The following is a 27,506-nucleotide window of genomic DNA, read 5'->3' on the forward strand; positions in this document are numbered from 1 at the left end:
CGGTCACCGTCTCTGACTTGACTGCGCATGTCTGCGCTGCAGCATGAATAGCAGCCTTCAGCGTAGTATCGCGGCTGCTGCTGGAGGATCCTGCGGGGAGCGACGGCCGCCTTTCTGTCAGCACGCCGTCAAATAGAGCACCTTTCCGGCTCTCATTTATTCCTTCTCGTGTTATCTGGAAGGGAGGGTCCTGCTGAATAAAAGGAATTACAGACCCAGGAAGGGGCTGACATGCCCATCACTGCTTGGCGCAGTCGGTGCGCTGATCGCTGTCAGACGCGGACGAGGTAAAGACCGGAATGGGGCGTTTAAATTGTCATTTTTAACGCCGACGGCCGGTTCGTCATCTGTTTTGGGATTATTTTCCGTTGGGAGGAAGGTGGAAGGTGGAAGGTTGAAGGGGTGTGTGTGGGGGGGAGGGGGGAGGGGTTAACTACATTACCTGCCTGATCGCAGAGCCGGAACGACGGGACAAATGCAGCACAGCGGGTGTTTGGCTGCAGGTGGATGGCCAACCTGACGGTCCCTGCCCGCCGCTTCTCTCCAGTTCAGCCGCAGCTCTAACGACAAAAGTGAAAAAACAGAGATCGAGCGATAAACCCGAGCCATGCTTCCGGGGGTCGGTGTGTTCGGCACCAGCCTGACCGCCAGGGTCATCATCCCGCTGCTAAAGAACGAGGGCTTCGCGGTCAAGGCGCTGTGGGGCCGGACGCAGGAGGAGGCGGAAGAGCTGGCCAAGGAGATGAACGTGCCGTTTTACACCAACCGGATCGACGACGTGCTGCTGCATCAGGACGTGGATCTGGTCTGCATCAACCTGCCGCCGCCTCTGACGCGGCAGATCGCGGTCAAAACGCTGGGTGAGTGCTGCTGGGCGGGCTGGATGCTGCGGGCCACCGGTGTGGTGGTGGTGTGTGTGTGTGGGGGGGTATTGTCCTGCAGTGGAGCAGACATAAAGTCCAAGCAGGTTGCCGTTCTGTTAATAGGTGGGGATGAGCAGCATCACACATATCTTCACATCGGCTCTTATTTGGTGAGGAAGCTGACCTCTTGGCGGACCTATATGAGGCCACAGTGCTCTTGAGCAATGTCCTGCAGGTGCAGCGGTTTGTGTAATTAGCTTTATCATTCCCCCCATGAGCACAGGCTCTAAAAATGTGACCTTCACCGACAGGATGTGGCCCTCCACGTGTGATGGTGACAGAGGCCTGTCCTCAGTATTGCCACCAAGGAGACAAACCACATGCAATACTGAATGTTTGTGTTCGCGTCCTTTGGTCAAACTGGACTTAACCTGTGTTTGTGTAACTGACCGACACAGAGGAGGCCTGAATGTGTGTGTGTGTGTGTGGGGGGGGGAGAAGGAGAGAGAGACACAAAGAGAGGTTGTTCTAGTTTAAATCTGGAGCAGTGCGGCTTATTTTGGAGCTGCTGTGAAAGAATGGTGGCGAGGACCACTGAGCTGCACTCCACACAGGCTTTATTTACCCCACCGTTTGGCAGCAGAGCTCAGCTAGCAGAAAAGCTCTAATAGGTCAGGTCTGTGACTGGAAAACAAATGGGCCCAGAGACCCTTGGCACGTAAGTTTTGTGGATTGTTTATAAAACTTCCCAGAGCCCGGCAGAATTAAGCTTTCGATCAGAACGCGCGATCATCACCACAAGACGACGTGACTACTGGGCAAACTCCAGCTCATGTGATGATTTAGATTAGGCCGCGTCAGCTGCATTAGGGGCACCTTTCGTCAAGATTGAAGGTCAGCATTTTAATTTGCATTGTGGCCGCAGCATCTGTAGTGCAAGGACTGGGGATGAGCAGCATCACATATATCTTCACATTTAAATATTGGAAAAGTAGATATGAGCAGACATGACAGATCCAGTTACACCAGTAGCATTCTTTAGACCAGCACCCTGGTGCTATTCTGTGCTGTTTATAGCGTCATACACAGAAGGAGTTGGCCTTGTCTTTGTAATTTTCATCACATCGGAGATGGCTCCATCTGCCGTGAACCATAAGTGATGCTCCTCTTGTCAATTACCACACTCATGGGGGGGGGGGGACCTGACAGCAACAGCATTCGCAGCGTCTGTCAGTGTGTGAGGGGCGGAGATGTGTGTGAGGCTGAGCTCCACTGGTCTGGAATGGGTCTTATGACAAGGTCCTTCTTACTCCAGCTGATTCTCACGGTTTGTCACCAGACCTTTTGGACGCGTGATGTTTTAGATTTTAAATGCAAGTTTCGCCTCATAATCATCACGCTGAGGTTGAATGTCAAGGGCCACATGCATCTGCAGGTTCATGGCTGAATTGGGTGCATTCTCCCTTTTGGAAACACATTGTCGCGTTTTTAAAAAGTGTCTGTAAAGGAGCCCATGACTCCCAGGGAAAGCGTGTAACTCCTCCCTCCCAGCGGGAAGATGAGCGCTTCCTTCTCACAACGCTACTGTTTGTTCATTGGCTTCAGTCAACTCTGTGGAGTGGCAGCGTTGAGTACAGCAGACAGTGTTTGTTCATAGCATGACCACACTAATGTCATTATATACACCGTACGTGCACGCGCGCTAGAGTATAGGCTACGCTAACACGTACACATGTAACCACACACAGGGAACGAAGTCCAGCTAGATGAAATGATCCAGCTGATCCTGACTGATCCTTGACTGGAGCTGCACGTCGCTCACGTGTACAGTGAACATTTTATCTCTCTCATTCCACCCCACTGGTTTTCCCACAGCCGGAAAACTCAAAGATATTCCCTTTTTATAGTGATGTGAAACCAGGGAAAGCAGCACACCCTCACGCTGTGCAAGCTGGCCTCGTTGCTCGATAAACGTCCTTCACGATTAGTCGACTTATGGTCTCATCGGCCTAAAGATGTTTGTGGTGATGAGAACTGAGATAATGGAGAACAGCCAGGATACATGCTGGACCAATTAGTCCAAACCTCTCAGTCACAGTGTAGTACAGCCTATGTACAAAGAGTAGACGCACAGTGGTAATGTTGTGAAAGCATATGAGCGTCACCTGAAATGACCCCTCCAATGATGACCTCACTATGTTGCGTCACTATGTTGCGTCACTATGTTGCGTCACTATGTTGCGTCACTATGATGCGCAACACATCCAGTGAAGTGTTACCCAGTCAGAGGCCGGAGGCACCCAGCCGGATGACGATGCAGAAATAACTTCCTCTTCCTTCAGGGTGTGTGAGCTGATAGTCATCGGCCGGCTTGTTGCTTCCTTAACTTGTCTCGTAGCCCGTGCAGAAGGCTTCAGCTGAATAAATTGCCAGCATTAAAGTGGAATGCAAGTGAAATAATGTCCTTAATAATAATGTCCTTGTGTTAACCTCAAGGTAACCTCAAATCATGACATAATAAAATAAAAAAAGAGATGTGAACGGACTAAAGGGGTGGTATGTAATTAATTAAAATCATTAACCATGAAGGGCGATGAGGAAAGTGGAAAAACACTGCTTCAAGTCAACAGCATGCTCCACGAGTCGTTCAGGTTTTACCAGAGCAGGCACGTCCCCTCAGCCCGGCAAACCAGTCGGTCTTGTTGAGCCGCATCTCTCCTTCCACAAGGATGTCTTTACCTCCCCCCGGTCCTCTTCTCCTTCTTACTACTGCGGCATTCCTGAGGCATCTGATGTCATGTTATGATGTTGGGAAACATACACACACACACACACACACACAAGTATCCAGCTTTATTGTTACAGTAAGTGGACAAAAGTTAGTGGACAATATACTTGAGAATAACGAAAAGAAAAAAAATCTGCGCTTTCGCCCACACCTTATGGTATTCCTCGGCAGACAGAGTTTTCCTTGTTGTCGTAAAATCATAATTTTCATCATGTTCTCACGGAGACGGCTCATCTGCTCAACTCCATCTGCTGAGGAAGACCATGGGATGTTTCTGAAAGCTCTGGGGAAAACTCGTAAGTTGACCTTTAGTTATTTTTGGGGATCAAAATACTGAAGAATATAGTATTTAACCCCAAAACTATGTTGGATGCTCTTGTTGGATGTACTGTACAGAAGAGTGTTTCAAAGCAATTCTAATTATTTGGCCTAAAGTATTGCCATTTATGTTGTAGGGCTGTAACTAATGATTATTAATAGATTAATTTAAGGAGTTGATCAATTAAACGTTTGACCTATAAAATGTCTTGTGACAGATGACTAACGCGATGACCTTGAAATTGCTCTGCTGTGTACGACCACTTGCTTTTCATAATGCACGTAGCTCCCGCTGAGTGTATGCTTGTGGCTCCAGCTCCATGCTGAGAGGGAACCCGAGAACTGAACTGAAATGTCAGACGGGCGAGAGTTTCAGGTGCACCCTCCTTTGTGCACTTTTGTTATGACGGCGGGAGGAGGAAGTGGTGGGAGAGGAGCCCCTGCAGCTCAGCTCCCTGAGAGCTTCACAGCGATGAGCAACGGGCGTGGCAGTGCATATTTTTATAGCAGTTGACGGCGACTTCATGACGCTCGTGTGAAATCCCCTTCATCGCTCGGTTCCACTTTCGGTTTGCGAAATGGAACAAATTCTGTCACGACGTGAAGAGAAAACGTAACAAAGTACACAAGGGAGTTGAAACCAGGCCAGGCAGGACATGACTACTAAAAAGGAAATGTAAGCAATGAGCGATGCGAGTCAAGCCATCTATCTAGCTGTAAGGCCTCCTCGAGCCTTCAAAGTATCATTACCGTACATTACATTACATGTCATCAAGATGATCATGATCTTTCTCTCATGTCGGTGATAGAAGCTATAGGGTATCGGGTCAGTGTGTGCTGAGCTGCTGACTGGACCAGACCATGCTCTCCAAGAATAGCATCTAATACTCCAATCATGTTTTGAATCAAAGCAGATGAGCAGTCATCCCCCACTGCGTCATAGATTGTCCACCCATACCCTTAAAGCTGCACTAACCGATATTTTGAGAAGGGTCAAATGAACTCTGGCTGACCTTATGCTATTGGGTAGCTGTAACATGTGACATCAGAGAGTTTCTCTTTGAGTGGCCTCAAGGCTCTCTGCAGCACAGTAAGATATTTCCCAGCTTACCTTGTAACAACACTCTGTTATTTCACACAACATAATGAAAGTAGTGCCAGTATTAATTAGATGAGGGTGTGACAATGGATTAAGATGTTAAATGCTATGAGATCAATGTCAGGGCTTGCTCAGTCATCCTGACAGCTGGGTTTCATAGAAACTTTAAATTAGTGTTAAATGAGTATTTTAACTCCACCCTAATGAACACTTCCTGAAATGTCACATGTCCACATAAGGTGGGCCATACCTGGCACTCAAGACACATATATATATATATATATATATATATATATATATATATATATATATATATATATATATATATATATAAATAAATACTATAAAGGTGCAATCAGTCAAACCACAATTGGCTCCCACTTTCTAGACTGTAAGTCTATCAGCTGTGTTTTTTGTAGTTCTGTTAGCCAAACACGGCATCCAGATCACTAAAAGCGAGCCCTCTCAGTGCAGGGTGGCGTCTATTGGTCGGAGTAATGCATCAGCTGTGTCATTACTAGCAGCCCCTACAAGCTAGGGGCCAAGTGGAGTAAGCGAGGAGTCAGCAGTCAATTAATAGCAGTTTCAAACAGGCAATAAAAGGTGTCTTTAAGAAAGTGTGAGTCACTCCAACCACAAAAGGGTCCTTGAGCATGCAGCAATAAATGAGCACCCAAAATATTATTCAGTTGGGTGTCGCAGTATGCAAGATAAGCCATGGACAGACACAGAGCTGCGCACACACACAACCAATCTCATTATCTCCTGTTCGGTTCAAAAACAAGTTCAGACAAGGTCAGTTCCATCGCAGTTTAGGTATTTCTGAGGTGGATTTATAAGTGATAAGTATTAGTGATTCGTTAAGGTGTCTCGTGATCCAGATGAGAGCTAATCTGAGTGAAAGAAAGTTTATTTATTTATTTTATATTCACATGGAATGCATGGTTCATCCACACCTGCTCTGAAGGGCCAGCCAAAGGCAAAGAGCTATTTATAACCTGACCGCAAAGAGCAGGCAGGCGTCATCATAAATACATGTTCCCCACCACTGATGCTCTTATGCAACTGCACATCCGACCGGTGATGAGCTCTTTGGCAACACACTCAACCTTTTTTTTTAAAGGGCTAGTGGACCCAAAATCTACAGGCGGTGGGATGATAGTCACGGAAACGTGGTAGAGATGAGACAGTCATACTGTAGCCGAAGTTAGTCTCTGTTTTAAGTATGTTCATTTGACAAATTGACGGTAGCAGATATTCAGCAGCCTGAACAACTATGATTAAAGTAACATTTTTAAAGACTTTCCAGACCAGAGAGAAAGGCTGCTTAAGTGTTTTCCTTCAGCGGGACTTCCCCTGGGTTCATTGGTCTGATGGATTCGGGGTCTTGGGGTGGAGCTGTGTTTTGGAGACGAATCAACAGCGGCTCCAGACGGACCAAGAGAATGCCACAGATGGGGAGGTACGCTGCCATTCCCAGGCCATCTTCTTGTTGTTTTTTTTAGCCCCACCAGTTTCCCACTAGAGTTCACATTCACGTTCTCCAGGGCCTTCCATTAGCATGCTAATGACAGTGTGTGTGAGAGGAATGGACGACGAGGAGAAGTGAGGAAGAAAAGCGGAGAGAAAGCCAGTCTTCCTGTGAAATTGCCTTTGTGTGGCGGATGAATGGCTGGATGGGGGAGGCTCTGTCAGCCCGCCGTCACACTGCGGTTACAAGTGAGCATTCCTGGAGAAAAGAGATCCTGCTTCCCCGCCACTGCAGAGGGATGCTTCTTCTTCTGCACGGACCCGTAAAGGATCTGCTGCGTGCCGGTAAAATCTGGGGTGCAGGATTTGGATGATGAATCACATTGTGTTATTAAATCCAGGGGGCGAGAGAGAGGGCAAGCTTTTTGATATGGAATCATCAGGATGGGATTGGAGGCAGGCCTTCAGTAATGAATCATATTGCATTATTATTAGGCTTAATGAGGAATTTGTTTTCTTCTTCTGTCTATTATTGCATCTCAACAGAGGAAAAACTGAGAGAGAGAGAGAGAGATATCTTGTTTTGACACGCAGCTGCTTTAACTTATAGCCTCCCTGCTCTTCCACCTTAAAATACTTCCCTGATGAGACTGTTAAAACACACCCTGTGTGTGTGTGTGTGTGTGTGTGTGGGGGGGGGGGGGGGAGCGAGCACGCAGCTGACTGAGCTAACCGCGGCATGCCAAAACAAAGGTACCTGCGTAATTCTGCGCCGCTGTTGGGAAATCCCTTGTGAAATCCCTCTGTCTTGCAAAGACACATGAAGCTGTCCTCTCCCCAACGCTGCTGATCATTTTCCACAAAGTGTCTCTTCCGTGGCGCTCCGGGTCATCGACTTCATCTGTCCCTTTATTTCCCATCCTCAGCTCATCCTGTGTATTCCCCAGGTGAGGCCCGTTCCATTATAGACACGCTCAGATGTCCTTTATGTGCCACTGTTCAGGAATAGGCCCGTCTGTGTTTCTTAATTGGCCATCTGGGACTGGAGGACAAGAGGGAGCTGCAGATCTGACAGCAGGCCGGGCGACTGTCCGCCAGGACCTCTGATCCAGTGGTCTTGTTCTTACCGTGTGTTTAGGGCTTACTCTCTGTGGTATGGCCTGAAACATTTAACATGCCATTAAACGTGGAGTACAATCTGCCATCCAGGTCAGAGACAGAGGGCTGGAAAGATGGACTGAGCGGTGGACTCTCCACGGTGTCTCTCCATGTCGGAAGTATCATCCGGGTTCAAGTTTATGTCCCTGAATGCCTCATTACCATCCCTCCTATTTCTTTGAGAGAGAGGACCCATCCTTGATACATTGCGTGACTCAGTCATACTGCAGCATAACCCGGGATCTCCCAGTCGGAGTGAATGATACTGAAGTATAGAAGGTCCAGATCTGTGAAGCGGCCACCTGAAATATAATATTTAGTGTTTAAAGGAACAGTACAAAATATTGGGTAATCTGCATATTCGCTTTCTTTCTGAGAATGTGTGCCCATGTGTGTGATGCATGCTGTAAACGACACTCGTGAGGGCAGTATGACTGAAGCAGAAAAGTGAATTGTGAAAAAAAACAGTGAAACAAGAGCAAAACAATGAGCTGAAGGACGCTATCAGTGTTTTTATATGAACAATGGCTCATGTTACACATAGTCATTTGAGCCATTGTTCATATAAAAATACTGAGTGCAGTTTTAAGTATGGAGCTGGACTTGGTTAGCTGAGCATAAAGACTGGAGGCAAGAGGAAAGAAGTACATGTCGTATCACATTTGATATATTTATTTTTATATATATTAAGGCAAATGTCCAAACTTACAATTTGTGTTTTAGGGACATGTATGTGATGGAACTATGTATTGATGGCATCCAGGCACATTGTCTGTGTGCAGCTTCCCATCACACTGAAGTTGCAATGTGTGGCAACCAAGAAAAAGTTCTAGCATGTAACTCAACTAAAACGTCTTAGTAGTTATTTGAAATGATAACTAGAAGCCTGGATGTGTTCATGTGTCGGGGATCAGCTGTACTCCGTTGCAGTGTGATAATGATTAGATCAACATGGAAAAATGCAAATAAGGGGACTTTGCATGAAGTGGAATACAGGGTTTATTGTACGTACTCTGCTATTTAAATACACACAGGCAGCTATAAACCTAGTGGATTTGAAGCAGGTCAGACTGCGCCTCACAATGTTGTGGTTTTATTTTGTTGATTTGGTGTATTTGGTTGTGTATTTTCTGCACAGTCATCGCACAAGCCTTGTTTATCTCACACCCCAGCAGAGCCGCACATAAACAAATCATTGTATCTCTGCCCTCGTCTGCCGTCAGCCAGCCAAAGTGAGTTAGACCCTCCAGAGCGGCCTGAAGACGGGCAAATCCAATTGTGGCAGAAACAAAATGCCTAAGAAAAAAATAAAAGAAGTATGAAAGGCAGTATTTCAACTCGTCCCGCCGTCTTCAAAGGGCAGGATTGTGTCTGGTTTGTGGAGGTCATCTCGGTTGGTTCATGTACCACCATTGTTGACCTCATGTCTCGTGTTAGTGATTCAGAGCCTCGGACTGTGGGCCCTTCAGACTGGTATGTGTCATGTCTCAGTGGTCCCATTGTAATTGGGCGGCCTTCCCAGCTAAGATTGTTTATAGAGACGGGAAACGCTGCTTCCCCTTTGCTATGATATCACTGAGCCCAAAGAAAACATTTGACTATTTTATACGATAGTCCTGTCGCAGTTATGTCTTTTGAAAGTATGACAAGGAGCTGCTTACACCAGATCTTTGCAAGTTCAAACCCAGTTTACGCACCACTGTGAACTATTTTTTAAACTACGTTTGATAAAAATAAAGTATGTCCTACTCCTTTTAAACGCCATTAATAACTAACTCTGAAAAACACATTTTCTCCATGGACGCAGATATAAGTAACACATACATGTATAAAGGATAAAATATATGCTCATGTAAGTGCAGCGACTGAATTGAAATGAGTTGCACTCAAATAGTTGTTACTAGATATTTACACCTAGTCACTATTGCCACGAAACCGATTAATACGTTACTAAATAAAAAATGTTAGGTTCCAAATACTGATATTCATCAATCTTCTCCTTTTACTCTCTTAACCTCGGCGGCAGATTGAGATGCGAGGTTTGTCCGGGGGTGCCATCTCCATGACAACCATCCAGATTCAGCCAAGTATCAGTGAGCTCTCTCTCTCCTCCTCCTCCTCCTTTCTTCTTAGCTAGTTAAAAAGGACAGTTCATCAGTCACCCTCTGGAGCGGCCCTGACAGTGAGGCCCACAGTTGTTGGGCAGGAGCGTCCTCACCCCGTGGTAAATGTGATTCAGTGAAGATGTCTCTATCGTTAGTTTGCGCCTGAAGTGTGCCTCTGGACATTAATGGTGATTAACGAGTGCTCGCTGTCAGCTCCAGTGTGTTCTTCCTCGAGGATCATCCCTGAATCAAAAACGTGGGATTCCTCCTTCAGCACATAGGATGGAGGTAAAGGGCTTAACTGAACAATGACCACGTGCAGTGAGTCATGTGCTGCTTCCAAGACAGTGTGTAGATGTGTATCAGTGCTCACAGCTGTGTGCACGGAAAAAAAGTGCATTAGTTTTAAGTGGCCAGTAACTATTAGCTCCCTGCTGCTCGTTAGCATTTCCCCTCGTGCAGCCTTGTCTCACACAAAGAGGCCTTCATGGTCCTGACAGAAGCCACGAGAAGAGAGCTCACCTTGTGTTGGTCAAAGCCGGACTTCTCCCATTGATATGAACTGAAACAGACCCCTCTTTTCCTTAACTGCCTCTTGATTCAGATCAAGAGAGAATGATGCAGGAGGTGATGGAGTGTGAAGGTGAAGGCGTTTTATCCAAGTTACTAGCTAACTTAAATTTCTTAAATGATTGTCCATATTTAAAAAAAATCTGTTTCTATGATTATCTTACCAAACACTGGAGCCCCGGAACCAACATGGAGGGAAAACAAACCAAAGATTTAAGAAAAAAAAGAAAATTGGTCAATGTACTTTCGAGGCGTAGACTCCATAAACTGTAAGAAGTGGACATAGTCACAGTGACCCCACCCTTTGGTTTAGGTTTTACTGTTTCATTTGTAGTCTGATAAACTCTAAATTCATAACATTTTAGTTCCAAGCTACTGTCGCTGTCACAGTGACCCTAAATAAAACGTTTTTACAAGATCTTGCTAAATAGTGCACCTTTTTATATAAAAAATATTGCCTGGTTCCTTGTAAAAAAAGAATGCATAACTTACCTGTCAGGTCTGTGTAGGAACTTCAGACATGCACAGGTTCCCACGGTTTAGCTATGCACTTTTCTTTATATATATATATATATATATATATATATATATATATATATATATATATATATATATATATATTGATTTTTCGTATCGATGCAAAATTGAATCATCTTCTACTATTTGCGACCCCCCCCCCCCACCCGCTGCCACTTTTAATATAACTTCCTGTGGTCAAACTCTGTCTCCGGAGCATGAGGAGCAGTCAAAGCCCTGTTTCTATGGGCAAATAATCCCTTACCTATCTATTATTGATGAGCAGCCTCAGTGGGTGTTGTTCACTGCAGCTTTGCTCAGACGGGGATCAGTCAAGCGGCCATTTGCTCACACACTGCAGGCCTCTATCAATTCCCCCCGTCTTCAAAGCAGCTTCTAATGGTGTGACATTTATTCTGCGGTGCTAATGAATAAATTGGGACACATACGCGGGTTCATTTTAACCCACATGGAAACAGGCTGAACTCCTCTTTGAATCACCTTAATTGGCCAATTACACAAACCCCCAAAAACTGTTTCTGGTCTGACTTCCTGCTTGACCGATACCTGACAAAGGCAAATAAAGGCTGTTCGGACCATAAAATGCAAGTAGAACAGGGAGGGTCTGAGATCAGTCTGTGTGTGTCTGTGGCAGCCATGTTTTATTTGTCTCCGTTGTGTGTGCTGCCATAAGAGCTGCGAGGTGAAAGCGTGCTGATTAGAAGTGTGTGTGTGTGTGTGTGTGTGTGTGGGTGTGAGATTAGAAAGGAGCGGTAGCAGTTCTGCTCAGCAGTTAATTAGACCCCGGAGGAGCAAAGGGTCACACACAGACACACACACTTTGCGCTAGTATGTTTAAAGAATACTGATACATGTTCAACGGCAATGTTTCGGCCTCTATGACAACATTTATTCGTGCAAATCTCTCTATACTGCTAGATACTGCAATAAGTAAGAGAGTTTATTTTGTTATTTAGATGAACTCTCCATTTTTAAAAATTCTCAAAAATACCTTGTTTTATTAGAATATAGATTCAGATTTAGATTCAACTTTATTGTCATTGCAGGTATTGAGGCAACAAAATGTCGGTTAGCATCCGACCAGCAGTGCAAAGTGAGCAGTATATTTACAAAGTGCAATGCAGATATAGTGTGTAGTGGATATGTAAATATATATAAACAGTATGTATATACAGTAAAGTGAAGGTGCAAGTGTCTATATGTGAACATTAAGGTGCAAGTCTGATGTGCGGAGAGGTTGGGGATGATGGATGTCAACGTGGTGTAGAGTTGAGTGTGTTGACCGCTGAGGGGAAGAAACTGTTCCTGAGCCTGCTGGTCCTGGAACGGAGGTTCCTGTAGCGCCTCCCAGAGGGAAGGAGGGCAAACAGTCTGTGGCTGGGGTGTGAGTGGTCCCTGACGATGCTGCGAGGCCTCCGCAGGCAGCGCTTGAGGTGGATGGACTCAATGTCAGGGAGTGAAGTTCTGGTGATGCGTTGGGCAGTTTTAACCACCCTGTGTAGGAGTTTGCGGTCTGAAACAGAGCAGTTCCCATACCAAACTGTGATGCAGTTAGTAAGGATGCTCTCGATGGTGCAGCGGTAGAAGTTCACCAGGATTTGAGGAGACATGTGGATCTTCTTCAGTCTCCTCAGGAAAAAGAGTCGCTGGTGTGCCTTCTTGACCCGGGTTGAGGTGTTTAGTGTCCAAGAGAGGTCCTCGGAGATGTGGACACCCAGAAACCTGAAGCTGGAGACACACTCAACCTCCGTTCCATTGATGTGGATGGGGGCGTGTGTGCACCGTTTGGTCTTTCTGAAGTCCACAATGATCTCCTTGGTCTTTCCGGTGTTGAGGGCCTGGTTGTTGTTGGCGCACCACAGTGCCAGTTGCCGGACCTCCTCCCTGTAGGCCGACTCATCGTTGTTGTTGATGAGGCCACCGTTGTGTCGTCTGCAAACTTGATGATGGTGTTGGAACCATGTACAGGTGCGCAGTCGTGGGTGAACAGGGAGTAGAGGAGAGGACTCAGCACACAGCCCTGTGGAACGCTAGTGCTCAGGGTGAGGGTAGAGGAGGTGTGATTACCTAACCTAACAAACTGGGGTCTGTTGGTTAGGAAATCCAGTATCCAGCTGCAGAGGGAGGTGTTGATGCCAAGGTTACCTAGTTTGGTATTCAGTTTGGAGGGGATGATGGTGTTGAATGCGAAATCGATGAACAGCATTCTCACATAAGTGTTTTTATTGTCCAGGTGGGAGAGAGCGGAGTGAAGCGCTGTGGAGATGGCGTCTTCTGTACACCTAATCTGGCGGTAGGCGAATTGGAGGGGGTCCAGTGTCGGTGGTAAGCAGGTTTTCAGATGAGCCAAGACCAGCCTCTCGAAGCACTTCATGATGATGGGTGTAAGTGCAACAGGGCGAAAGTCGTTAAGGCTCCCTGCAGTTGAGTGTTTGGGCACTGGCATGATAGAGGTGGTTTTAAAGCACGTTGGCACAGCTGCTTGGGCCAGTGACAGGTTGAAAATGTCAGTCATGACTCCAGTCAGCTGCGCAGCACAGGCCTTGAGCACACGTCCGGGGTTGCCGCCAAGGGCCCGCACACGTGCGTTGATCCTGCTCAGCGCAATCCACACATCCGTGGGGTAGAGGGTGAGGGGCTGGTGGTCTGCAGGGTGCACAGTTCTGATGGCCGCTTCCTGGTTATCCCTGTCGAAGCGAGCATAAAAGTTGTCCAGCTCATCAGGAAGGGAGGTGTCGCTGGTTGGGTGGGTGGTGTTGGAGGTTTTGTAGTCTCTAATGGCCTGGATGCCTTTCCACATGCGTCGAGGGTCGGAGTTGTTGTGGAAGTACTCCTCAACCCTTATCTTGTGGCTGTGATTGGCCCTCTTGATGTCCCTCTTCAGATTGGCTCTGGATGAGCTGTAGGCCTGCAGATCACCTGATCTGAAGGCCTTCAGTATGAGGCGGACCTCACTGCTCATCCATGGCTTCTGATTCGGGAACGCTGGATGGAGGTCTGATGGAGGTGACACTATCAATGTTGGTGCTGATGTAGTCCAGAACGGAGGAGGCAAAAGAGTCAATATCCATGTGGGAGTCCAAGGTGGCCTGGGTGGCAAACATACTCCAGTCCGTGTGTTGAAACCGGTGCTGTAGTATAGAGTCTGCTTCCTCTGGCCACACTTTGACTCCTCTCACTGATGGCTTCTCACGTTTAATGAGTGGTGAGTATTTGGGGAGCAAGAACAGTGTGAGATGATCCGACTGTCGCAGGTGGGGGAGGGGGATGGCTTTGTATGCCCCAGCCATGTTAGTGTAAACATGGTCCAGGGTCTTGTTTCCTCTGGTGGAGACATGTTGGTGGAATTTGGGGAGAACAGACTTCAGGTTCGAGTGGTTGAAGTCACAACAATAAAGGCTGCCTCTGGGTGTTTGGTCTGTTGTTTGCTAATGGCAGCATGCAGTTCTTTCATAGCAAGCTTAGCATTAGCATCCGGTGGGATATATGCTGCAGTCACAATAGCTGATGTAAACTCTCTGGGCAGATAGAAAGGTCTACACTTAACCATGAGGTATTCAATGTCAGCAGAGCAGTGACTCTCAATTAGAGCAGTGTCCGTGCACCAAGCTTTGTTTATATAAGTGTTTATATAAGTGCACATACAATGACATTACAACATTTGACTAATGTTAGAAGGGTCAGTGGGTTTTTAGTAGTGTTACAAGAAGTTGTTCCTGAATGATTTCCAAACCTGACATTTTTGCGAAAAAATACATCACCTGTTTGTGAAGAAAGCAGATTTGGGAAAAAGCCACACCAGTGTTTTACCAGATTCTCCGGCCTCAGATCAGCTCACGGTTCCTTGCGGTGTCCTAACGCGTGCTGTAAGTGCATGCCTTAGGAACCACATGGTCAGAAGCCGCTCCCTCTGTGACCCTCCATCTCCATGATAGCCAGCGAGTCGGTCTGCTGAGCAGGGTTAATGGCAGCACTTTAACACATTTAGGAATGCTGAACTCCTCGCAACTCAAGGGCATTAGCCGGCTGAATGAGACCAATGCTCGTCATCGTTCTTAGCTCTATTGTGCGCTAATGGACCTGAAGCTGCAACACTGACCATACAGACCCCAAATACCATCAGCAGCTGTGTTATCATCAGTGTGTGAGGTGTAGTGCATTTGGTGGCCTTTTCAGCCAAAGACTTAAAACTGTACTATATGAGTACTATATGTGGACTATACCTGAAGGAAACACACACCATCACACCCAAACCCAACTGTCTCATAGCGCTGTTGAAGAGCTGTTTGAGGATATCACTGGCGTTCTGAAGAATGTTGCGACTGTGATTGGAATTGCAGTATTTTCTATACATTTCATGAGAGGCTGGTAGTTGTCGTCTACATTGTATTACTGCACGAGGAGTTTGTCCATCATTTTGTATAAAAAATAATGCAGCTTGGTTGAACTAGAAACTTGTCAGTCAGAGAAAAGTTAACTTTCACACCTTCCTACACAGTTATCTGCCATTTGTCCATTATTTATCAGTATGTGACGCTAGAATACTTGACATTAATCAATAATATTGTGATTTTATCGTGACATTCAAAAGTGGCATTGCAGTAAAGACAAACTGCTGGTATGTCACATCTGACAGGGGTTTGCAGCTCTGCATGGAAGCTGCTTCAGCAAACCCTTCCTTGCGATATCTTAAAACATATATATATATATATATATATATATATAATGATGTGAGTTAGAATCAAAACTTTCTAAAATGTCAGAAATAAAAACAATGTTCCAGCACTAAAAGTAAACTGTTTGTATTATTTTACTTTGTTTGACTAAAAGAGGGCCTTCAATCCTTTCATACAAAGTGACAACACAATAGTCAACGGCTTTTCTTTTTGTCTGCATCAGCACACACATCTGGTATGTGAATCAATTGTCCTGTGTTGTTTGATAAAACTCAGAAACCAACCTCATAACTTCATTGAACACTTGTAAAATGACTACAATCTCATTAAAACGAAGCAGATGACAAACTCCAGGAAGCTGGTTTTCTCTAATTTACATCCAGCTATGAGTTCTCCACGTCTGTCCCTCTGTCCCACCCCCTCCTCCCTTGTAATTGATTTAAGCAAAATTTAGGTTGGGATAATCAGCCGAAAGACGAGCCTGGCTTCTCTCTCCAACTGTACTGAAGCCCGTGTATACTCAGCTTCTTTAACATACCATGCTGATAATGATAGAAGCTATTCCAATCGCAAATTCTGTTGAGCTTTTTGGTTTGAGTCTTGCTAATATTTGAGCTTCACTTCTAGTTTTTGTTATCAAGCAGACCACACAAAGCAGGCCCATTCTGCAAGGACAAGTCAGTCGTCTTTCTTTGAACATTTGCCTCTCGCTTGATTACACCCTGTGTGTGTGTGTGTGTGTGTGTGTGTGTGTGTGTGTGTGTGTGTGTCGCTTGATAGACAAAGCTAATTACTTTTCCAGTGCTTCGGTGTTGGAGGATCAAGCTCACTCGCTTCCTTTTGTCGACATTGTTGTTCGACATTAGCATTAATTTGGAGTCACGCTTGTGTCCACCCGATGGTTATTGTCTGGTATGCACTCACTTTTGGCTCTGTTGTTGGTCTCCACCAACTCCTGATGGAAAACCTGGCTCTTAAGCTGACTCACTGTGTGTCTGCAGCTTGGTGCTGGGCAGGTACAGTATTCAGTGAGCTTTACTTAATATTTCATAAAACTAACTGTTTTTCCTTTTGACTAAATGTACCAAAAAACTGTCACCGAGGAATATCTCGGGGAGCATATAATGACAATAAATAGGAAATTTAAATCATACCCTCCAAACTAAAAAGGAAATCTGGTTTGAATTGACTATAAGATTGAGTATAAGATAAAAATGTTGTAAATCTATCCACTCAATACCATACGTTGTTGTACTTACACAAAATGTAGTAATTCTTGTATGAATCTACTGATGCTCCTCGTCTCCGCCCTTCAGGAGCATGTGCACGGCACAGCGTGGCAGATGGCCATCTCCCGACCAGTTCCCCTCGCTTCTCTATTTCTGGCATCCTGAGGCGCAGGGCTCATTGTGCCGACTGTCACTACGAAGCCTTCAGCGTCCTTCTTAATCCGTGGTGATTTCCAGCTGTTGCCACTAGCCCGCGTTTAAGATGGATATCCCTTCATTTCGGCACGGGAAACACATGGTCTCATGAACATTTGTGTTCACGGCTGCAGGGGGGGGCATCAGAAAACGGTCAGAAATACCATTAGAGCATGTCAAGTGCACACTATCATAGTTGCAGTGGCAGCGTTTCCTTCCTCTGCATTACGGCACCCCAGCGCGCGATCAATTATTGATGTGTGAGCACATAAAAACACGTGTGCTGCAGTGCATGTTGTTGCTCAGTGGAACACGCTGGGGCCATGCAGCGGGGCCCCAGATGATCGTTATTTTTGGGGAGTTTTTTGTGATCCGATGTGAGGTCCAGGGACAGGGATGTCGTACAGATTGTAAAGCCAAGCAAATTTGTAATTTGTGATATTGGGCTATATAAAATAAACTGAATTGAATTGAATTGAATTGAATTGAATGATGTGTGCGGCTGCACGGTGGACTGTCGCCTCACAGCAAGAGGGCCGCGGGTTCAATTCCCGGTCGGAGCGGTCCTTCTGTGTGGAGTTTGCATGTTCTCCCCGTGGTAGCGTGGGTTCTCTCCGGGCTCTCCGGCTTCCTCCCACAGTCCAAAGACATGCTGCAGGTTAATTGATCTCTAAATTGCCCATAGGTGTGAATGTGAGAGTGAATGGTTGTATGTCCCTACATGTGCCCTCGATGGACTGGCGGCCTGTCCAGGGTGTCCCCTGCCTTCGCCCTATGTCAGCTGGGATAGGCTCCAGCGCCCCCGCGTCCCTAATGAGGATAAGCGGTATTGAAAATGGATGGATGGATGGATGGATGTGTGCGGCAGCGAGCTGAGATGAGCGCCGGACTGGAGAGAGTTGGCCTTCCCTCGTAATGAGATGGGTCTCCCTATCTCTGTTCCTTTCCGGAACTGTGTGTGGTTTTATTCCCAAAAAGCATTGTGACCTGTTCTCCCTGCTTCTTTCTCAGCAAGCATTTTACAGAATATACATGCGTGTCTCTTAAAGAATCTTAGGTATTGGGTTCTGGATAGGTCCTTCACCTCGGTTTGTCCTCTGGTTGGCTCGCCCTGATATTCTCACCCAAACCCTAACCGAACCCTTCCCAGCCAATCCGAGGCGGAGTAGGGCGGGTCCTGCCTTCACTGTAATTTAGCTCCCTTGTAAAACTCCTAATCCTGAGCAGAGGCGCCGGATTCATTTTGTGTGTGTGTGTGTGTGTGTGTGTGTGTGTGTGTGTGTGTGTGTGTGTGTGTGTGTGTGTGTGTGTGTGTGTGTGTGTGTGTGTGTGTGTGTGTGTGTGTGTGTGTGTGTGTGTGTGTGTGTGTGTGTGTGTGTGTGTGTGTGTGTGTGTGTGTGTGTGTGTGTGTGTGTCTTTGTGTGTGCCCCCCTACTTTTGTCAGCGATGGCCTCATCCTGTTTACAATCATTTATGTAATGGTTAAGACTTTCATAGGGCTGTGGTGAGCAGGGTCGTCTTTCAATCACAGGATCGGCGGTTCGATACCCAGCTCCGTTAGCTCATGTCGATGTATCCTTGTGCAAGACTCTTAACCCCAAATTGCTCCCGTAGTATACAGTGAATGTGTATGAATGTTAGTTATATTCCTGATGGGCAGGTGGCACCTTGCATACTAGCCCCTCCCATCAGTGTATGAATGGGTGAATGATGTCATGTAGAGTTAAAACACTTTGAGTGGTCGGAACTAGAAGTACAGGTCCATTTACCATATGTGTATTGTGGTAAAAGGCGTGGTGAAAAAAGTGGGTGCACTTAAATGATCTATTGGTGCACTAAAACGAAAAAGTAAATGTTGGGCTGGAGCCCTGCACCTCTATGTCATCAGTCCTGTAAACTATTCTGCAGATTTCCTGGACATTCTGACCTGGTTGGGCCATAATTACAGGCAGCTAATCGTTAATGTGCAATAGCTGATAATTGAGGGGCGAAATGCTGCACACGGCACCTTTTTCAATGAAGATCCAGTGAGCTATCTGTTCTAATCAATTAGTATCATTAAGGAATTGATATTTGTTTTTCACTGGCTGAACATGAGCAGAATATGTGCTCGTAAAGTATCAAACCGTGGTCGTGAGAAATTAGACGAATGTAACCGTCACCCTGACGTATTTTTCCGCATCACCATTTGAGAAAACAGGGCCTCGCTGTTCACGACAATATATAGCTATGTTAACTGTTTCTGGCCTCAGGTCTGTGAGGCAGCAGGATTTGGTTTCAGTCTGTGAGGTTAGCGGATTCTCCCTGACAGGACATCAGTAGCCTGAAGGCACCTGAAGGTGGACAGGCAGCCACCGTGCACTTCTGCAAAAATATTTGTGATGCCCTTTATGCTATACAGTATACTGCAGTTTTCTTTGCACAACATTCCTGCTTCAATAAATTACCTTTTTTCTGGCGTTCACTACCAAACTTCTAACCTATAAATTAGCTGTAATACTTTAATATTATCTATAGGATTGCTGTTGTCTCTTAATCTCTTGTCTTTAAACACTTTTGGTTAGATATGTCCTGCACATGAATTATTGATGTTGAGAGTCTGAGCTGCTGCGCTGGAGGGTTTTTTCTGCTCCATTACTGCCCTCCCACTGGACCACGAGCTTGACCGATGGCGCTCCACTTTGCCCTGGCTACTGTAGCCATTCCACTAACCCCTGCCCAAAAGTGTGGGAGGGGCTGATCGCAGGGAGACGCGGCTCTACATGCGCACCTGATCATTTGCTCGCTTGCTCCTTCACTTGCTCCCTCGCTCACTGAAGCCTACATGAAACTATCACATCATGAGACATGTATTCCCCCTTCCCTTTCACACACTCTGTAGCGCTCTCAGTCTAACGGCTAACTAGCTAGCTAGCCTTACCACATCTACTGGCATCAAAACAGATAGGCAATGGTAAGTTGTAATGCCCTGCCTCTTGCTTGATTCGATTGGATGCCTGGGGTTAATTAAGTGTGAGATTGACCTCCGGTTCTGCTGAGTGAAGCAAATACGGAAGTGTCTTAAAATGTGCCTTCTCTCTACTGACCAGCAGGGGGCGACTCTTCCGGTTGTAAAAAGAAGTCTGCTTGTATAGAAGTCTAGAAGAAAATAAATGTATTACCTCAGTAAACAAGTCTTCAATACAGCATGATGTTCATTTAGTAAATTATGGACCATTTAGACTAAAATAGACTATAAGACAGAGTATGCTTTAGAGCGGGCTTATTGTGATTGACAGGTGGCTGCCGGTAACAGAGCCGTATACGGTGTCTTTACGCCACTGCTCCACATTCCAAATATGGTAACTTCCTTTCATTGGTTGCGGGAAAAACTATTTGGCGACAAGATGGCGAAGTTGATTTGAGGCTTCAAAACATCAGTCCACAAAGTTTGTGGACTGTCACGATGACTATGTCCACGTCTTATATACAGTCTACGCCCCACGCCTGTTATTGAAGAGTTGAGAATATTCAACCTACATACAACATACAATATGCTGTATTATTCATGTGACTTTGACAGATTTTGTCCTTGTTTTTTGTCCCTTTCACAGTGTTTTAGTTTCATAAAAGTAAATTGCACAATTTTGGACACCTTATTAAGTCTTTGGTTCTACTTAGCTACACCCTCTCGTGTCACTTCTTTTTCCAAATAAATACTAAATAAGATAGTGACGTATAAAAACTGTTCTGATGGACGCAAAAAAATACCGTAGTCCACAAACCAATGGATGATGTGACGGTGATTAAGTCCTTTTCTGGGCCCTATTTCTCGTACGTGGCTCAACTAAGTCGATCAAATGTCCTATTAGCCAGCTAAAATTAACAAGATGATTGACATCAGGCTATCTCAAAGGCTGATCCGCACTCAAACCATCTCGTTAATTTGAGCCAGACGTCAGTTCACAGGATAGTTGCGCGTGCCCGTATGACTTCAAAAGGGGGAAGCGTCGATAACAGAAACCATGATTTACAGCAGAAAGGCAAATAAACTCAAAGGAAGAGACTCTTTTTTTCTCTGCTGAGGAGCAGGAGGTGATCATGAACGTATAAGAGGAATTCCAGAGCATAATCATGGCAAAATCTAATCAATTCATTCACTTCACTCGCGCTCGAGAGGGGGCGTGGCTTATCTAAATGGAAACATTTATAACTTCCGCCATCCACCATGGAAGAAATAACCACCATTTCTGCTTTATACTTGTTGTGGAAATCCCACAAACGTCGGAACATAATGCCCTCGTGTTTGGGTTCATAACAATAATATCATATACAGTATATATATATATATATATATATATATATATATTTATACATAACATCACCTGTAGGCTCACACAGCTCGGTGACTTTCACCGACTACGTCTAGATAAATGGATGAAAATCCTCTTTATTGGCATCCTGTCTGTGCATTGACTTTCATGGAATCTACTCGCAATGCAGCATCAGTGTTGGGAAAATGTATCGACTAATTTTAAGTGCCTCATTCTTTAAATGTGCCTGCTGGCTGTCGGTTTAATGGCATGCATCATCCAATGAGATCTAAAATAACTATCTCAACTCTTTCAAAACAAGTAGATAATATATATGTACATTCATGTATGTGGAGATGACCATATATAACTTTTATTGCATTTACACGGACATGGCCAGCGAACGTAATGAGTTCCACGGCATACAGCGGCTTTTCCGATGTTCTGCATCGCCGACACTGTAGAACAATGTACCACAATGTACCACACTGTACAACAATATACCACAATGTACCACACTGTACAACAATATACCACACTGTACCACAATATACCACACTGTACAACAATGTACCACACTGTACAACAAGGCTCTGCAAACAGTCTGTGAGACGCTTGTAGTGTTTATTGTCTGGCTCCAGAAGGTCTTTAATAAATGATTCCTTGTGGGCAGAATCGATAGCACTCGTATAGGAAGTCATCGTCACGTGATAACGGATCTTGGCGATCTCGAAGAACTCTCTCCCTATAAAACGTTAATATAACTAATATCGCTCCTTCATCAATGATGAAAGGAGCTGCCACTTTCCTCAGGGTGATTGGCCAGATTATCCAGCTAGACTGAATGAGCCTGCGCTGGAGCAGGTTCAAATTTTTGGATGTGTTGCTATGGTGATTTTTGCCAGACTTGCTTCGAGGAACCGAAACTTGTGTAATCTCATCCGAAAAATTATCCCGTTAGCCAGGTACGAGAAATAGGGCCCTGGTGTTTTGTCCAATGTTATGTTTCCAACTGCTGGTTAACTGCGGTGGCTGCTGTTATTTTACTTGTGCTCAGGTGCATTCATAATCTATTGCACACACAATGCATCCTCTCAGTAAGAGTCTGAGGGAGGCCGTGGCTGAATAGCTCTGATGACTCAACAGGATGACCTGTTTCCAGAGCGTGAGGAACGGAAGGTCATTGTTGATCTGATGAGGAGCTGTTTTTATCTCTGTAAAGGTCGCTCTGTACAGTTGTGGCCTGACACTGTATCAAATGGCTTGAATTAGCTGTAGTGCTCTAAAGCTTCTTGTGCCTGCTTGAAACTTGTTTGTATTTTGGCCAAATCATGAAGAGAATCACTGTGGGAGAGTAAAATCCGCCTTTAGGCATTTCAGTAGCTAGCCAAGCTATTGTTCTGTTCAGGCCTTAGGCTCAAACAGTCAAGAGCATTTAGCATTTACTCAGAAGGGCCTTACCCGGGCAATGCATCTTTCCATGTCTGTGCTGTTTGTGGGGTGGGTTAGGGTTAGCTGCTAGGCTTTGTGTGTCTGCAGGGGTTGGGTGGGGGCTCCCACGGTGCTCCTCAGAACTGGGTCAGAGGGATTAATAATTTCCTGGCCTGGTCGATTCAAGCTAATGGTAGATTAGCATGGGAAGTTTCACTTTCAACACAGCCCCTTCACCCACTACCCTCAGCCAGGGCTGGAAGTAAAGCGGCATGCTGCCTTTCACACTCCGGGGGCTTGAGGAATGTGTGTGTAGTGATGCCCCTATACTGTGTGTGTGCATATGCTCTCTGTCTGACTCTGACTGAATCCTGTAGATGTAGCAATAGTCTGACGCACGCTGAGAGGTTTTAATGAGGTCAGATTTTTTTCTATTTAGTACAAATAACACATTACAAGTGAAAAATGTATTGGTCTAGTGACCAGTATCTTATGGTGGCTATTGTTTGGTTCAAGGTGATTTGTCAAATGCATGTCTGATTAACTTCCCTGAGCAGCACGTAGCCGCTCTCCTGAGCTTTTCAACGGGAAGCATCCCAACTTTCTGAATATTTAACAGGCTCATACAGGGCTAGGTTAATGTTAGCTCATATAACCCTCTTGTTGAATATTGGCCATTAATATGCCAGATTCCTGACTTTATGAGTCTTCTCTACTTGTGCTACTATTACATTGCTAATTAGCATGTTCCTGTGCCGTAAATGTCATTTATGGCCTTCATAGACTTCATAAAACTGTTATTTGGAGAAAGGCTGTAATATTAACCAACCAGCGTAGCCTGTCTAAAGCTCTCCAAGCTGTCTCACCATACACCACGCAATTGGGACTGCAACATCTTAAATGCCTGCCAACATTAAACCCCTTTCTTTCCCTTCAATCTGCTCATTTTAGCAAGGTAGCAACAATATCAAGTCTCCTTAATATTTTGATAATGATAATATTGTTAACTAAATACAGTACCGTTTTGTGCCTTTTTGCAAGATCCCCTTTGTCATTAAGTTCCCATGACTCAGAGCAGGAAGCCCAGAACGTTTGGGAATTCTTGAGTCAGCTATTCTGGGAGTTGCCACATTTTGCAGCTCTGCATTGTTTAGTGAAGGAATGTTTTCATGTTCATGAGGATATTATGGCTGACCTCATTACTTCTCTCTCTCCTCCGCTCTTGTCCCCTACCTCCTCCTTCATCTCAACATTGACATAAAAGATGAATATGAACAATGAATGTCGTCAGGAAAACAGAAATACTCAGATGGCTCATTCCCAACTCTTTCTGCTCTCTTTGAACAGGTATTGGAAAGAACGTCATCTGCGACCGGACAGCAACGCCTCTGGATGCCTTCCGAATGATGTCAGCTGCTCAGTATTACCCCAAGCTGCTCAGCATTATGGGAAATGTGTTACGTTTCTTGCCGGCCTTCGTCCGAATGAAGGAGCTGTTAGAGGAGGGGTACATCGGGGAGCTTCTGGTCTGTGAGGCGCAGGTATGCCTAAATCTATGAATGTTTTTTTCAGTGGCTTTCTTGACATTTATTTTAATGACAACAATGTGATACTCTCTCTGGAGGTCTGTTTGTGTTGAGAGCAGTGCCCACAGAACTTGCAAGCTATTGGTGTATTGCTCAAAGTCACTATTGCAGTGTGGCTACTTTCTGACACAAGATTTGACCGCAGATACTTCTGTTGTCCTGATCGCATTAAAGTAAAAAAACAAACCTAATATGGTATAAAATCTTTTCCCCAAAGGTCCACAGCGGTAGTCTCCTGGGGAAGAAATACAACTGGAGCTGCGATGACCTGATGGGAGGCGGAGGTCTGCATTCAGTGGGCAGTTACATCATCGACTTGCTTACGTTTCTGACTGGTCAGCGTGCAGCAAAAGTCCATGGCTTCCTCAAGACCTTCGTCAAACAAACGGATCACATCCGGGGGATCCGTCAGATCACCAGCGACGACTTCTGTACGTTCCAGATGGCACTAGAGGGCGGCGCCTGCTGCACCGTCACGCTCAACTTCAACATGCCCGGGGATTTTCGGCAGGAGGTGATCGTTGTGGGGACGGTCGGAAGGTTAACGGTCACAGGGACTGACCTGTACGGACAGAAGAACTGCGGAGATGGAGAAAGCGGCGGAGGTCCTGAACTCCTGCTCAAAGACACAACGCCTCTTGAGAAGGCCTCCTTGCCGGAGAAGGCCTTCAGTGACATTCCATCCCCGTATCTCACTGGAACGATCCGCATGATCCAGGCTGTGCGGCAGGCCTTTCAGGACCAAGACGACAGGCGGACATGGGACGGGAGGCCTCTGACCATGGCCGCTACCTTTGAGGATTGTCTTTACGCTCTTTGCGTGGTGGATACCATCAAGAAATCTAACCAGTGTGGAGAGTGGCAGAACATTGTGGTGATGACAGAGGAACCAGAGATCAGTCCGGCCTATTTGATCAGCGAGGCCATGCGGCGGAGTAGGATGTCGCTCTACTGTTAGCATCCGGCCGATGGGTGCAACCCTTTCAAATGGCTGGACGCCTACCTTAACTGTAGGTGGCGTTGGGGTTGTTGGAACTTTATTCATTCAGCTTCCAGGTTCAGTTCTCAAATTCCTCACCCGTTCAATCTCTATGGCTACTGTTACAGACAAAGAGGTTACTCCACTATGATACTGAGAGTTATGGTTTCCTGATGCGCTGCCTGAGCAGTCGAAGAAATGCAATGTAATCAATAATCTAACCTTTATTTATAAGGAAGCCTTTCCTTTTTTGCTTTTAAAACAAGACTTGAATCTTTCCAAGGAGATACACAATTAAAACTGATTAATTCAACCGAAAGATATAGTTCTACAGGGGAGTGAAACTATTGCTACTGTGTTCTGCTTGACCATAAGTGTATTGCGCCTCTCATTTCTATGAACTATGAACTCCTTACACTGTGGGGCCAAACAAGGACAGCCAAGGAAGAACGATAGTCCTCTCAGTTGAAACTGTGCCGCCGTATTGTTGCTGTAGTCTGAAGTACTTCCTAGTTTTACCAAGTGAATGTTTTAAGAAGAAAAAAACTTTGCGTGCATCTTCCTGCTCTATATGCTTCCTCTGTGTGTGTGAAACAAAAAAGAAAATAAATCAATAGTTTGGCTGGTGGGTTTTTCAGAAGGGTCTGCCCTCTGGTTCTCGTATGCAATATATCCGGCAGCAGGAACTCCTTCGTCCTCCAGCTTGGAGCTAAGGGGTGAAACACACTCTGGTGTGCCTTTTATGCAGTTACAGTAGCATGTGAATCAGTTTGCAAGTCATGTAAGAGTAGCTAGTGCAGTGATGCTTTGATGTTCTTATTTATTTTGTGTTTTCTATTCATTCTGATCCATAGAATTATCTGTGGTGTGTGCATATCTGCGCTGGGCCAGTGTGGCGAATAATACAGTCTTGCACTTAGTCGCAAGTGAATGAAGAGCAGTGTGAGGGTTTAATCTTGACATTGCAATGCAATGGGTTCACACTTGCATCAAGCCACCGTGATTTAGCATTTAGCACACTTCCTTAACATGCACAGTGGAATGCAGGTATGCCAGGATGCTTCACATGCAAGTTCCCATACCTACAGTAAGACTGTAAACTTTGCATTTCTTCAAGTTCCCGTGATAGGTATTAAACGTTAAGGCTGGTGTTATTCTATGTTCCCATGAACATGTTTCCTGCTCTGTCTGTGAAACTGGGACCCAAGCCCTTTGATTCATATTGATAACAAATAAATAAATCTTTAAAACTCCACCTATCAATATATGTTTGAATAACAAAAATGTGAAAGTTGTCACTCGTAGTAATGAGCCCACACTAGTCAGGTGCACTCAGTGGGGTGCAGATTTCTGCCAGCTGTTCCTGTGCACTGACCAATGCTTTATTGTGTGATTGTCAGAAGGCAGTCAACGGCAGTATAAAACAGGTAATACATTTTTCATTTAGAGAAAGTGTGAGTCACAACAATCACGGGAGGTCCTTGAGCATGCAGCCTTAACTGGCCACACTAACACCATCCTCCTGGCAGAAATAATTATTACCTGACTCTACTCCCTGTTGCATTTTAGTGTATTTCAATTCGTTGTTTGGGTTTTATGGCCCAGAACTCTGTTGTTTCGGTTTAACTCCCATCAACCAGCTATGGCAAATTTCAGGGTAAACTACTCCACGGTATACAACTTTAACGTACCAAAAACAAACAGACAGACAGATTGAGCGAATAGCAGAACAAATTTAGCCGAAAGACAATGAATGATGTACTTACAACACGTTACTACTAATAATAATAAAAAAGTCTCTTCTAGCTCATGTTAACCAAACAGGGGAACTAGTGTCAGCCCTTGAGCACTACACATGTGTTGCTGGAGTGAGAGATTATAGAATATCACCACCCTTATCTTCAGAACTCCAGTGGAAACGGATTAAATTAGAAGACTAGAGTTTGTAAAGATGCAACCTGACTCAGTGTTTGGATGAGTTTTGCCGTGTGACTTCAGGTTCAGCATCACTGCAGGGGAGAGAGCAGCACCGACCTACAAGCCAAAAGATTGATTTTTTAAAAACGCGTCTCTGTTCCCCCTGTGTGGTTTCAACCTCTTAAACTGTGCTGAAATACTATCTGTGTAACAACTACTGAAAATGTACATATGAAAATATGATAAAACAACAATATGTGTTTGTCTAAAGGAATAAACAAGTACTGTATGCA

At 45.3% G+C, this 27,506-nt stretch overlaps 1 protein-coding gene across 5 annotated transcripts; it reads left to right on the plus strand.

Annotated features, from left to right (window-relative positions):
• si:ch211-276f18.2 (glucose-fructose oxidoreductase domain-containing protein 1) lies at positions 1-27,506 on the plus strand. 5 transcript variants are annotated; one of them, XM_034559806.1, is made up of 3 exons: positions 1-860; positions 24,079-24,272; positions 24,535-27,506. In XM_034559806.1, exons 1-3 carry the CDS (start codon positions 608-610, stop codon positions 25,273-25,275), a joined length of 1,188 nt encoding a protein of 395 aa, XP_034415697.1. In that variant the 5' UTR covers positions 1-607; the 3' UTR covers positions 25,276-27,506. The 5 variants fall into 5 exon arrangements, with proteins under 5 accessions (XP_034415697.1, XP_034415699.1, XP_034415698.1 ...); XM_034559808.1 differs by lacking the exon at positions 1-860 and adding an exon at positions 6,005-6,530 and having other exon boundaries at positions 24,535-26,549; XM_034559807.1 differs by lacking the exon at positions 1-860 and adding an exon at positions 6,566-6,883 and having other exon boundaries at positions 24,535-26,549.

The sequence above is a fragment of the Cyclopterus lumpus genome, chromosome 20 (genome assembly GCF_009769545.1).
Source record: "Cyclopterus lumpus isolate fCycLum1 chromosome 20, fCycLum1.pri, whole genome shotgun sequence".
Taxonomy (NCBI): domain Eukaryota; kingdom Metazoa; phylum Chordata; class Actinopteri; order Perciformes; family Cyclopteridae; genus Cyclopterus; species Cyclopterus lumpus.